The sequence below is a fragment of the Seriola lalandi genome, unplaced genomic scaffold (assembly GCF_002814215.2).
Source record: "Seriola lalandi dorsalis isolate HSWRI2012SDOR001 ecotype SW California unplaced genomic scaffold, Sedor1 jcf7180002053979, whole genome shotgun sequence".
Classification (NCBI taxonomy): Eukaryota; Metazoa; Chordata; class Actinopteri; order Carangiformes; family Carangidae; genus Seriola; species Seriola lalandi.
Genome location: NW_019524532.1, coordinates 285,502 through 299,247, shown reverse-complemented (window position 1 = coordinate 299,247; position 13,746 = coordinate 285,502). Strand labels below are relative to the sequence as shown.

General features: G+C 39.2%; 1 protein-coding gene and 2 non-coding genes across 3 annotated transcripts; all 3 read right to left on the bottom strand.

The window, feature by feature from the left end:
- Positions 1-2,478: 2,478 nt before the first annotated feature.
- nucleolin (nucleolin multifunctional protein) lies at positions 2,479-10,803 on the bottom strand. The gene is made up of 16 exons (XM_023402694.2): positions 10,648-10,803; positions 9,529-9,627; positions 9,308-9,425; positions 8,872-8,994; positions 8,186-8,428; positions 7,811-7,951; positions 7,264-7,347; positions 6,959-7,082; positions 6,478-6,614; positions 6,195-6,321; positions 5,792-5,928; positions 5,060-5,189; positions 4,595-4,737; positions 4,237-4,363; positions 3,536-3,828; positions 2,479-3,238 (listed from the first exon to the last, which is right to left on the bottom strand). Exons 1-16 carry the CDS (start codon positions 10,663-10,665, stop codon positions 3,174-3,176), a joined length of 2,109 nt encoding a protein of 702 aa, XP_023258462.1. The 5' UTR covers positions 10,666-10,803; the 3' UTR covers positions 2,479-3,173.
- Positions 4,844-4,977, bottom strand: LOC147819339 (small nucleolar RNA SNORA75). Its single transcript, XR_015437033.1, has one exon. It is a non-coding gene; the product is annotated as a small nucleolar RNA SNORA75 (small nucleolar RNA).
- Positions 8,538-8,675, bottom strand: LOC111652438 (small nucleolar RNA SNORA57). The gene has a single exon (XR_002760595.1). It is a non-coding gene; the product is annotated as a small nucleolar RNA SNORA57 (small nucleolar RNA).
- Positions 10,804-13,746: the final 2,943 nt, after the last annotated feature.

Here is a 13,746-nt window from a genome sequence, read left to right as displayed (position 1 = left end):
AAACAGCCAAAGACACACTACAAACCAATTCAATACAAGCAAACAATACAGGCCACCTCACCTGGACTAACCGCATGGTCTCAAAGAGGCTCACACAGGCCACAAAAAAAAAAAAAAAAAAAAAAAAAATAGTTAATTAGTTACCTTCTTATCTATCTTTTTATCTAAGTCTCCAATAATTCCGTTGAATTTCAGCTTAATGGGTGAGGTCAGGTAATGATTACACATGTTCTCCAGAATTTATCATGTATATCCAGGAAGTGTAAATAAAATAAATTATCATGACTCCACATAGCACAATGGAAAACAGGCCAAGGCAATGTGACTTCTGCTATAGGACACCATGTACTTGACAAAGATCCATTGTGAAGAGTATTCTGAGCAGTATACTCCCATTTAAAGACCAGCCACTAAACAAAGGAGATAAAGTATCAATCTCTGTCCTCTCCTCTTTACAATGCCCTATTGACTCTAAAGAATTGAAAACTCTAGAGTAAAATGTTAGCACTCACCTTCCTATACTATGGCAAAACCTTTTTTTTTTTTTAATTTTTTCAGTGAGCTTCTTCCTCATATAATTATTGTGAATTACAAGGCAGCTGCCTGCAAGTCCTGTTATTTATTACTGGTTGCATGTGGATTGGATCATCCAGTTCAAAGCTCTACTGCATGCCCCTGTGGATGACTATGTTTAATAAGAAACATAAAAAAATAAAACAGCATGAAAGCAAAAGAAATGATACAGCAATATGAAATGAAGCTGAAGAGAAAACAGCACTCCAAGATGAATACAGAGATAGAGAAGAAAGCACAAAGGTCATTCTAGATGGCTGACATAACGCCACAGAGAAAAGCTAGCATGACCCCTGTCACCGCTCAAGGCGGGGGGCAACAAATCTCTAAATAGAGGTATTCAGTGGTGCCATCATCAGTGCTTCCCGCCCAGGCACCTTCAGGAACAAAGGTCCCTGTTCAGCTAGCGGGGCCATGGGATGACAGCATACTGCTGTCCCCTGTCTGGTAGTGTCACTGACAAGAGACACCTACCCAGCAGCTCAGGGTCAGTCCTCTTCCCAGTGAGACATCAGAAAGCCTGAGATTACTTCTACTGTTACGATGATTCTGAATCTGATGTTTGAGGTGCTGATAGGGTTGTTGGCCAGTAGCAAAGCCCTAATCAGTTTTAACATGAGGTGTGGCCTACCTACTGCAGTTTCATAGTCCTTCATCAGTTATACATTTTCAAGCAAGTCTGGGAGGCATCACTGACACACTGGGAACACTGCATGTATTAAATACAATAGCAAAAATTATGTCTGATTTCCTAAAGGCTCTAAATTTACATTTATTAAGAGGTTCAATCCACAATGTCTAAAATGTCACCCGCTTCACTTCACGAGCTACTCACCGCCAGGATTTACAATATGTGACTGAAAGGCTCAAAAGGTCTGTGACAGAGCCCTTGTATGCTTGCTGAGATTTAGGGGCACAACTTCATGAGAACATTTTATTAGACCGTTGCCTGCGCCCCACAGCCTCCCTGCTAGCTGTGATTTTCTAATGACAGTGCCTAATTCAGCATCATTTACATGCAACTACTGCAGTTTCCCCATTGTGGCCATTGTCTGAGGTGTCAGACAAAAAGGCTACCTGATGGAGACTGCCACCTGGTGGAAAATGTTTGCCATCCATCAGCTGTTTTCAGTTTAATAATTTAGCTATTTACTAATGTGGACAAATGAAAGGAAAAATCTGAATAGAAAAACACAGCAAATACTGGGCACTGGAGGGGTCACTGAATGGCTTGAGTGGGAAAATAGTGTGGATTATATGCTATGGCTTTCAGTCACCAGATTTCAACCCAACTGAACACCAGAGAGATTTTGGACCAACGTGTTCATCCACCATTATCAAAACATGAAATCAGAATATCTTTTGGAAGATGTTCTGTCCCTCCAGCTGTGGAATCAATGCTAGGATGCACTGAAGCTGTTCTGACAGCACATGATGGCCCAGCACCTTACTAATGTTTGTTTTCCCTTTGTCACCTGTCTGCAAGTGATGTAGCAATTTAAAAACGCAACAAAACTCAATCGGGCAGTTCAGTTGTCACCGATGCTTGTAAACCAACAATTTCCAATCGATTCCAGAGCAGACAGGTTTAAAATAAATGATAAACAGCATTTTTTTCATGATCTGTCCATTCCCATTTGTCACTGGGTTGGACATTTAACATGATGCAAAACAATTGCATCATAATTACTAGAGCTGACTCAACAACTGACAACATATCTTGACAAGCTTCAAAAAGGTAGGATTTATTGCAAGGATGGTGTATTGTATTAGATGCAATAAGATTTTAAGTGAGGGAGATATAAAGTAGCAACTCAGTAAATGTACCATACTTGACAACTGTGTTCAAATCGACTGAAACTATATTCAAACCTGTGGGACTGATGAGTGCAATGAGGACAGACATTTAAAAATCACCACCTACAAGGTTTTATTCAATCACATGAAAATCTTGAGATTCTCAGATGGGAAAAATTAGTCAATGCACTACAAATATTTTATGTTACATAGATAAGGTCATTCATCCTCGGACTCAGGCACTGACTGGTGCCCCACCAAAACAAACATGAAAACATCTTTGCCTTTCTCTTAACACCCAACTCTCAAACCTATCAAAATATGCTTTGCACATTACAGTAAAACTTGGCACCTAAAGCAAACTAAATGACAAACAAAATAAAAACAAAAACATATTGATACAAGTGTATTTTTTTTTTTTTTTTTTTACAAAAGGTAAAATGAAATCATACAAACTGTTTAAATTTACACAATGTATCTGACAAAGACGCGCATATTTTTCACAGCAAACTTGTTTGCCAGACCCATTCCATTTCACTCCTTCGGAAAAGCAAGTAAGCTAATGAGGGCAAGAGGTGCAGGTTTGCATTCGGGACATTCAGTACTTGCACGTAGTACTTGAGCTGAGAAGGTCAAAAGTACCATTCTGGCACACAAGGGTGGGGAAGGTTGAGGGATCTAAATAAAGGGCTAAAATGCCCATTAACAGTTAAATATATATCAATGACGCTTTCTGGAATGTCCAAAAGCTCTGAAAATTGATGAAACCAGAGTCCATTCAAAAAGTAAAATAGACTAAGGATTTAGTCATCAAACTTGATTTTCTTCCCCTGGGGTTTGGCTCCAAATCCACCGCCACCTCTTCCACCTAAAATGAAAACAAAGGCAACTGATTAACAGCCAGCAGCACCAAACATGCTAAAAATATAAAGAATATTCTGCTTCAACTCTGAAGGGCATTTTGCATACAGTAGAGTTAGTTATCACTAGTTTCTTATATTTTGCCTTGGCAGGTGTTCTGATTATCCTTTTAAAAAATATTTTCAGAAAACATTTTATTGCTTACAAATCTAGCCTAGTATCTGAGCACATTCTATCCACTGCTTTGTGGACAAAAATTGCTAACTTCTTTGCTTTCCACTTCAAATCCAATAATTTCCTTTACCTCCGAAGCCGCCACGTCCGCCTCCGCGTCCACCTCCACGAGGGCCTCCCCTTCCTCTACCACCGCCGCCGCGGCCTCCAAAACCACCAAATCCACCGCGACCTCCTCTGCCCCCACCGCGGCCACCAAATCCGCCACCGAATCCACCGCCACCTCGGCCTCCGCGGAAACCTCCTTCACCCTTGGGTTTGGCATAGTCCAGGGTCACCTTGCTCCCATCGATCTCACCGTCCTCCATTGCCTCCTTGGCTGCCTTGCAGTCATCTTCATTGTCGAAGTCCACAAAGCCAAAGCTGCAAGGCAAGACAGAAGGGCTTACTTATGTTTCGTCAAAAGTAACGTGGAAACTTAAGAGTGGTTTGGAGTCACCGAAAAGGGGAATTCCTATTATAATTATAACCCTAACATTAAAAACTAATTAGTTTAAACAATCAGATTAAATTGAGCTGATTGTTTAAGCTGATTTAACACTTAACCTAAGAAAGTATGACTGCCTTTCACAGTACTTTAAATTCCAATCAGTCATTGTATTGCCTTTGTTTCACATCAGACATGGGCAACTCCCACTAAGGTAGCTGCCTGTTTAACTGCGAGTTTGCTCTGCTTCTCATGCGAATCCGTACACTGTCACTAGTGGACAGAGCGGCGCTCACGAGAAGCGTGAACAGTCAGACGGTGTATTTACAATTCTCCAAACTTACCCTTTAGATGAGCCTGTGTCTCTGTCTGTGACTATCCTGGCTGCTACGGCACCATCAAAGGAATCTTTAAGGGTCTGATCTGTCGTGTCCTCAGAGAGTCCCTTGACGAAGAGGGTTTTTGTTGGACCTGGGCAAAGAGAAGCCATCATTAAATCTACAACTTTTAGGGTTCAATTTGATTTTTAAATCAACACATTATTTTGAAAAATACAAATGATACAACCAGCTTATACCAGATCAGGACTTGACTATCTTTGAATCATCACAGAATTTCAGGAGGTCAAGTTGTCATCATATCTGGCCAAGTCAACTGGGGTCAAACACCAGATAGACCACAATTTTCACTTTGAAGAGTTACCTGAGTTTCCTCTTCCCCCGTCTCTGCCACCGCTGTTCTGGCTGTACTCCAGTCGAATCGACCGGCCTTCAATTTCCGTGTTGTTAAGATTTTCCAAAGCTTCTTTAGCATCATCTGTGCTCTCAAACTCTACAAAAGCAAAACTATGGAAAGAAGCAACACATTAGGAAAAGGAGAAAACAAAAACATTCCAATGTTTGTTTGTGATCCAATTTAACTGTGAAACAATTCCTCAAGTTAGACTTTTCTATCTGTTGCACACCAGACATAAGCAACACCCATATGAGACCAGGGCAAGCCTGTTCTAACTGTGCTTTGGCTTTGCTTCTCGTGCGAATCCATGCAGAATCATGGGTAAGATTAAGAGGAGCTCATGAGAAGGTCTAGCAGTTTGAGATTTAATGCCAAGGATAAAAATCAAATCCAATATAACAGACCGTTTTACCAGTCAATACAGACACTTACCCTTTGACTCTACCATCTTTCTGTGGAATCCTTATGGACACAGCCTTCTCGAATGTGGACTGTAAGACTTCCTCTGTGGCACTGAAGGCAAGATTATTCACTACCAGTGTTTTACTGGCTGCTCCTGCCCCTACAAGGAGAGAAGGAGGAAGGGGACTAGTGAGACAAATAAGATGGAGCATTTTCTTTATTTCATATGACACTTGAACCAGATCAATACTGGATTCTCCTGAAGATCTTTACCCAAAGACAAAAAAAACAAAGTAGCGCCAGCAAGTCTGGCCATATTCAAATGCAGGTTCTTGAAATATTCATTATGAGGCTCAATGGAACATGAATACATATCCAGAACTTTGAAATCAACATAGTAATTATAATAACTTGAAATTTGTTTTTAGGAAAAATGAAGGCCTTTTAATACATAATACACGGTGGTGTCAGTGATCAAGGTGAAAATACAAAACATTTGAATGCAATGAAGTAAGTTAGCATTCAGGGCTAACTTGTACCTATAGGAGCTATTTTATACTATCCTGAAGCGGCCCACACTTCTCAAATACCCAATTGTGAAATACACAGCATCTTACTGTTAAAACATTATGATTCAATTGCTATAACAAATTCTACTCCTATAATCAAACGAGTAATGAATTACACCACAACCTTTTATTAAGTCTCAGTTTCAATACCAATGTAGCTTTCATGGTTTTACATGATGTCTGAAGAGTTTACCTCCTACTTTCGCCCCTTTCTGACTCTTTTCTCCAACGTAGTCAATCATGATGGACCTCCCCTGTACATCGGCTCCCTGGGCCTCCTCCAGCATCTTCTCTGCTTCAGCCTCAGTTTTAAACTCGATGTAGGCAATGCTGTCAATGGAGAAGGGATGATTAGTATTGTTAGCTGAAATTCAGCTCAGTTGTAAATGGATGGTAAGTTTGAGTAATAAGACACAAAAACTAGATTCAATTGTATTCTATAAAATGTTATTTTATAAAATTGTGAAGCTGATGGGGACAACCCATTTCCTACAACCACAATCTCAAAGCAAGTCAGTCTCTTACACTGTAGGATTCTCATATACCCTTTTAGTACTCATGTAGTTTTCTTGTCTTACATGCTGGCTTGTTCTTACCCTCTGTTTGAACCATTCTGGCCTGGAGGTAACCTGACATCAACCGCGTCTTCAAAGACTTCCCTCAGGTCATCAGGCGTCGCAGAGAAGGGAAGGTTTTTTACAAACAGTGTCCTTGAGTCCCTTTCTAGAAGACATATCAATGTCAGCATATGTAATTGGACTTACTTCTTTTCACTCTTCTAGGAATTTTTTTAATTGCCAAAGCCAACTGCCTGGAAATAATCGTTTTTTTTTTCCCTTTAAATTTCACCAGATGTGCAGAGGAAAACGAGTCATTTACCTTTCTTCCCCTCCTGTGAACTGTCTTTGCTGCGGGCCCTGTCCAACTTCAACTCCTGACCCATGAACTTTTTGCCATTAAGCTCCAGTGCCTTCTGCATGTCCTCCTCAGTTGAGAAGTCCACATAGCCAAATTTCCTGTTGAGGCAAGCCATGGAAGAACAATTATACATTCTTGTCTTAAAAAAAGAAACAACGTCCCCAAGAACTTGTAGTTTCATATAGCAATGACTTGGGCTGCATCTGCCCATCTATTTCACTTTTTACTGGGATTCATTTTGTCTTCACTATGAATTGAAAGGAAATTGTCAGAATGTACCAGCCAATGTGTTTATTTAAAGTTACAAAATTGAACAGTTTTACAATGCCATTTCTGTCCATTCCCAACCTGTACTAACCAACTGTATGTACACAAAAAAGTAGTAGTAATAATAATAATAATAATAATATTAAGTATTTATTAATATTTAATAGTTGCTTACTTGGATCCTCCTAACCGGACATCAGCAACCTCAAGACTGTTCTTGGAGAAGAATTTCCTCAGCGATGATTTGATTTCGTCAAAGTCTTTGTTGGAGTTCAAGTTTCCAACAAACAGACAGAACCCTGGAAAATGGGACAGCAAAGTTCCACTGAGTTTTATTCTTTGTGTAAAATTCTATTAATTGCATCAATTGTGTCAGATTCAGAATAATAAGGTGACATCACACATCAGTATTAAGTCCCTTGTTGATCATCATAATAAAATATTGAAATTTTATTAATAGGTCAGTGCATTTATTCTTACCTTCACCTTCTGACTTTGCCTTTTTGGCAGGAGGTGTGTCCTTCTTGCTCTCCGCCTTCCTCTTTCCAGGGGTCACAGGGGCTTCTATTGAGATACGAGTGATGCATTATTTAATTTATAGCTGTCCAGCAAATACAGAAATAGAATGAAACAGGCAAATGGTGTTAAAACTTTGGACTTGAAAGCTTTACCATAACTATGCTTCATGTATTATTGACATTAAGTGTCTAAAAATATGTGCACTGGTTAGATTGAGGTGGAACAAGCAGAAACATGTTAAATTTCTTTATCCTACAAAGCCATTTGTATTTTTCTTCTTTAATCTCTTAATATAGCACCATCTCCATCTCAACCATGTTTCAAATTAATTTCAATTTTTATTTACCATTCGCATTTTTGAAGTAAAAAGGCGACGTGTAACAATCTTAAATGTGCCTTTAAAAAATGATTGTCAATCTTTTAGACGACATGTCTATGTAATTGTTAGCTTGATTTAGCATAGAAGTTTTGGCAGTTGGCCCACATTCAAGTTTCCATTAAGACTCACCATCTTCTTCCTCGTCGTCGTCATCATCATCGTCGTCATCATCGTCTTCATCCTCTGACTCCTCCTTGGCCTTAACCATGCCTGCCTTCTTTGCCTTGGTGGCTGGTTGAGCAGGAGTGGTATCCATCTCCTCTTCAGAGTCTGAAAAGCAGAAACATTGTTAACAGTTCAATCAGATGGTCAGTGTGACCAAATTCAAACCTATGACAACCTGCATCAGACAATAAAAAAAGGTGACATCATACATGATCAGTATTAAGTCCCTTGTTGATCATCATACAGTTTTAACTGGTTTTCAAGCCAGCAACTCCACACTGACTTAGTATCACCAAAATAAAGGTAAAAACAAAAAATAAATCAAAGGCTCAGTCTAACCATCATCGTCGTCGTCATCGTCGTCGTCATCAGATGCCTCTTTAGCAGGCTTGGCCTTTGCAGCTTGTTTGGCTGCTGGTTTAGCTGGAGTAGCCTTCTTGGGAGGTGGAGCCTCTTCTTCTGAATCTTCATCATCCTCAGAGGACTCCTTTGCAGGTTGGGCCTTCACTGTGGGCTTGGCAGCAGCTTTAGCAGCAGGCTTGGCTGCTTTTTTGGGTGGTGGGGCCTCTTCTTCCGACTCATCTAGACGATACACACTACATAGTCAATTTCAATAAAAAGGTGGACGGCATTTCATCTTTTCTGCAGAGGAAAAACCTCTTTAGACTCCACCAACAGCCATTAAATGCAATAATGTCACAGCGATTGAGGATAGAACCGGCAGACGATAACACACACCGGCACCGAAGACATAGCGCTGCATTCACTTTTCCTCCTTACATTACACACATGGGTACTTAACAACCACATGCATGCCAAGAAATGGAGGTTATGTGGTCATTTTCACATAGGTTGCAAATATTTGACATGTATTGAATTTATTTTAGCCAATTATATAATAATGGCCAAAGGCTAGGTCAATAATAGTATTTATTGAAACTAACCAGTTTAAAAAAAAAAAAAAAAAAAACAAAAACAAACAAACCAATACACAGTTTCTTTTATCACAATGTTGCAGGTCTTACCATCGTCGTCGTCATCATCATCATCAGACTCCTCAGCCTTTGCAGGGGCTGCCTTGGCTGGTGCAGGTTTTGCTTTTGCAGGGGTCTTCTTTGGTGGTGGGGCCTCCTCCTCAGACTCCTCCTCTGTAAATGGAGTGAAAGCATGAGACTTAATCACACACTTCAATACTCAGAATATATCCATCACCAGTAGAAATCCAGCTGCTGAATTTCATGAATGAATGCAATGCTAAATTTCATCTGACTAAGGTGTACTAAGCTAAAATCCCATCGGTTCACTTTCATGATATGAAACTCATTTAAAGATCATATGACATGTACAATCCCCACTGTTAGTGAAGTAGCCACACACACAAAAAAAATAAAATCAAAACCTGAGCAAATTCTTTTTCTCCTATATCAAAATATCTTAGGTGTGTTGAATTTAATTGTTTACCTGAATCATCATCGTCGTCATCATCTTCACTTTCTGCTTTTTTGGCAGCAGTGCCATTTTTGACGACTGGGGTAGCTTTAGCTGGTGCTGCTTTCTTCACCACTTTAGGTGGAGGAGTCTGTAATAAATAAAACACTTTTATTAAGATGACTTACAAAAACGTGTATAAAAAAACCCCCACAAAATCTTGAAAACTACATCAAAGTTAAAACATACTGTACCTCTTCCTCATCACTGCTTTCCTCTTCACTGGATTCCTCTTCCACATCTTTAGGGGGTGGGGGGGCCTTCTTCTTTTGCGCTGCTTGTTTGGCTGCTGCCTGCAAGAAACGGGATAAATTACAGGAAATCGTTTAAGATTAATCATACTTATCAAAGCATGTTTTGCTACTGAATGAAATACAGACGTATGGTACTCCATGCATGCTGCTTCAGCATGTTTGCTAACATTTGAGGTATGGGGGTGGGGATTACACCATGTGGTACTTAAAAGCGAAGACCACAAGTAAGCCCACCTCTATAAAAATGTTAGAATTAATCATTTTACCAATTGATTTAGGTGGGTCACACTAACCCCGTTTAGTGAAAGCTGTCTGGGCGGCAATTTGCTCTTGGTTTTTCACCTCGTGTCTCTCTCGGAGCAGGCGCACAACCCACGTGGAGCACAGGAGGTGGGGAAGCTAGCAAGCAATTTTACCGTTTCCTGTAGAGCTTTTAAACGCACGACGGCTGTAATACAATTGCAACCGGCACCGATTTAAACTGTTAAGGCCAGATAAAGTAAACACCATCAACTGTACTTATGCTAACGAATCGGAGGGAATAAGCTTCGGTTCTGCATCCGTTAACCACTGTGCTAATGCTAACAGTTAACCAACGACGTGTTAGCTAATATAACACAAATATTTTATTTAACCTACTTATCAAATAGTTGTAGGCATTAATTCATTTAATTCAGTCTCTTCTCTATGTATCTCTAAATCCCGTGCTTATAAATCGAGAGCGCGCATGAATGCCATCTTGAGTAGTCGGTTAACGTTAGCAGGCCAGAAAACCACCAGCAAGGCACAAACATGGCTGATCTCGACCAAAGAAACGTTTAGGACTAGTGCAATTTCCCCCATACTGTTTCGACCAAGCATACTCTTACAGACACGGTGTAATTAATTAGCAGAAAGCACAAGCTTTGGGAGTCGAGGAAATATTTTCTGCCGGTGTTAGTTTCCTTTTTACCCACAAACGCAGTAACTTCTCTGTATAGGCCTCGCGCAGAAACACACGGCTTCATTTCTATCAAACACACGCAATTTCACGGTGAAATACACGTAATTTTGTCTTACCTTGGCTAACTTGACCATGTTGCTGTCGTGTGTTTCACAGAAACACAATGAATTGGACGTTTGGAGACAAGTAACGAAATGGCTAACACATGCACGTGGCTCTGCCGACTCGGTGGGACATTGGACAGGAAAGACAGACTAGTCGAAGACGCGCTCCTTACTCTCCTACTCTGCGCGTCCACGCCGACCCGCCCACATGACTTTGCCCACCAATCACAAGTTAGGATATTTGCATCGTGCCCGCGCCTCGCCTACTCAGACAAGCGACGTGGGTTTTTATTACTGTACAAAAACAAGCGACAAATAGTTAACACGTATAAACGCATACATGAAATAAGTAAAATAATGGATTATCAAAGAGCAATGTTTAACTGCCGAAAGTAATAACTAAATTAATTTAACAAGCAACACTGAATTTGTTTCCACATGGTAGGAATTAAATGTTTAGAGAAAAACACATTTTCATAGATGCTACAATTATATACAGTGGGGTCCAAAAGTCTGAGAACGCTTTCGACTTTTGTACCTCACTGTGCATTGTATGATCACTATACCGTCTTTATGTCCCATGCAGCTGTTTATATCAACCACGTGGTCTGGGCAAGTTGCCATCAACCATCAACCACGTGTGTAGTCTACCACGCGGAGCAATGTGCTACCAGCTGTATATTACCCCGGATGAACACGAAATAGTGGTATAACTTGAATTTAATTAAGCGTTTTACGAATTTGAGCTTATGCTTTACTACAATACTCCAATTTTGCTGCTGCATAGCACATCTCTACTTGTACTTTCTAGAATAGTTTGACTATAGCATAATGTTATAAGATGTTCTTCCATCATTGATAAAATAAAGTTAAGTAAGTTAAAAAAGATAACGTTTTTCAGAGCATTTTAAATTTTTCATCTAGTGTATGTTGACTTAAATGTTGATGTTGAAAGTTCATTATTCATTTTGGAAACAGTAATTGACAAAACATCTCAACACAAGGTCCATTTAATCGCTACCTAGCTGTTCTGGAGCTTTTGATCCTGTTACACAATCTTCCTTTGAAGCAACTTCATAGAAAACTTCTATGTATCTGTCTGTCTGTGTGTGTGTTTGTGTGTGTGTACAAGGTATAAAGTATTTCAGTCAGCCAGTTGATTCCCAAGGGACATTGAACAGCACATTTGAGTAATTAACCCTCAACACCACACAGAGGCAGCATTGCATTTTACATCCCTCACTTATTTCACAAAGCACAGGGTGGAGCAAACCATTCCACCTCAATCACCCTGTTGCTTTCATTGTATAGCTATATTACTCGATTCGCACAGAGAGATAAGTACGTCGTATAATGCATAATGTAGGATGTTAATGATAATGAAGTGTTGTATATATAAAGTATTTTCTGCCATATAAACAAATTTAAATTACTGGTCATGAACTGATGTGATGGGAGTTCCCTTGAAAGAGAAAAGGTGTATGATAATTATTATTATTAAACCATGTGTAAAGTATGTAAAGTAAATAAATCATGTTGAGAAAATAATATCTTTTTCCCTTCGTAATTATTTTTTGATCTGCAATAGGATGATAAACACAGGTGCAATTAATACTATAAAGCATGTAGGCTTTCAACACCCTGATATTGTGCATCCTTGCTCACTGATGTGGCATGCTGGAACATAAAGATGGATTAGAGCCATCTTTAATGTCATGAGCTACATCGGCGTTCCTTAACAAGTCAAAATGTCTAGTGTGAAAAAGGTCCACCCAACCTGCTGTCGAAGATGCTTACATCCCTTGCTAATGTAGGCCTATACAAGAACATGTATTCCTCGTGTTTCACAAGACTTTCACAAAGTCTTTACAACATTTTTGTCTTTATCTCTACTCAATTTTATTGTCATTTGTTGTTTAAGTGCAAATTATTAAATAACTATTTACAATGAGTTGCGGATTGAACCTTTTTTTTACGCAATGACACACACACACATAGCATGATATTTTTCAAAGAGAAATAAAACAAACCGATGTTAGATTGCTGATGCAGCAAGCAGTAGAGGCGAGTTTGACAAACATGATTTGAACCACATAGTCAACATGAGCAATGTGTTTCAGAATTCAAATTCGCTAACATTTCAGTGTTTATTTGATATGAAAATGAATGCCTCTTTGTGTGTTGTATTCCTCCTGGCTATGTGATACAATATCAGTCCTTTTTTTAGTGCTGTTGCTTTCATGCGTTTAATTACTATTTTCTTGCTGTTTTTCAAATGAACTATGTTGAATTTGCAAGATGAACAAAGCAATTCTTCTCCTTAAACTCCCTTCTACCCACCCTGTCTGTACCTGCTATTCTCTGCTGTTTTCAGGGTTAAATTGAGTGAATCCAATGAATAGAGAGCATATAGAGGGGAATTAATGCATTGAGGGATTTTAGTTCAGAAGGGATTTCCTTTATCACATGAAAATGCACATTTATTTCTAGGCAACCACCCAAAATGGTCCATAGTAATATTTAAACACACAGAGGTAAATCCTTGGTAATATTTCCTTAAATGTCAATAATTTTTGCCAGCGTCTGCAACCTTGCTAATGGAGATAATTACTAAAAACGCTTATCTGTTATATCTTTATTGACTGGAGAAGCGCTAGAAAATCAAAAAAAACAGCAACATTGCATAATCAAAGTATCACTTGGGGTGGACAAAATAACAGAAACATATAAACATCTAAAAGTAAGCACAAGGATTAGATCTACCCATTGTCTTTAGAACACTTTCACTCTCTCTCCTCCTGGGACATTTTTTTTTCAACAAGGAATATCTGCAGTTCTCTGAGTTTTAAAGAATATCTTCTCACTCTGCTCATGAACTTATTATTAGGCTTCAGACATAATAAACCAACAGCCTCAAATTTGTATATAAGGCACATTTTATAAAACAATTCAGCCAGAAATACTTCAAAAACATGATTCAGAATAATCTAGGGTTTTTTTTTAAAGTGATTTGTGATATTGAAATGAAAATATATGGCTAGAGATACTCCAGCATTGTAAGAAGGGTCATAAAAACCTCAGCAAGGAGGTTTTTTTGTGGAGGTAGGGGGT

Excerpts from the sequence above, each read along its gene's own strand:
- nucleolin (XM_023402694.2), bottom strand. Across the intron at positions 7,952-8,185 it reads CGATGACGACGACGATGATG|ACTCTGAAGAGGAGATGGAT; the intron begins GTTAGACTGAGC and ends TCTGCTTTTCAG. Across the intron at positions 4,738-5,059 it reads AAAGATGGTAGAGTCAAAGG|TTTTGCTTTTGTAGAGTTTG; the intron begins GTAAGTGTCTGT and ends TTCTTTCCATAG.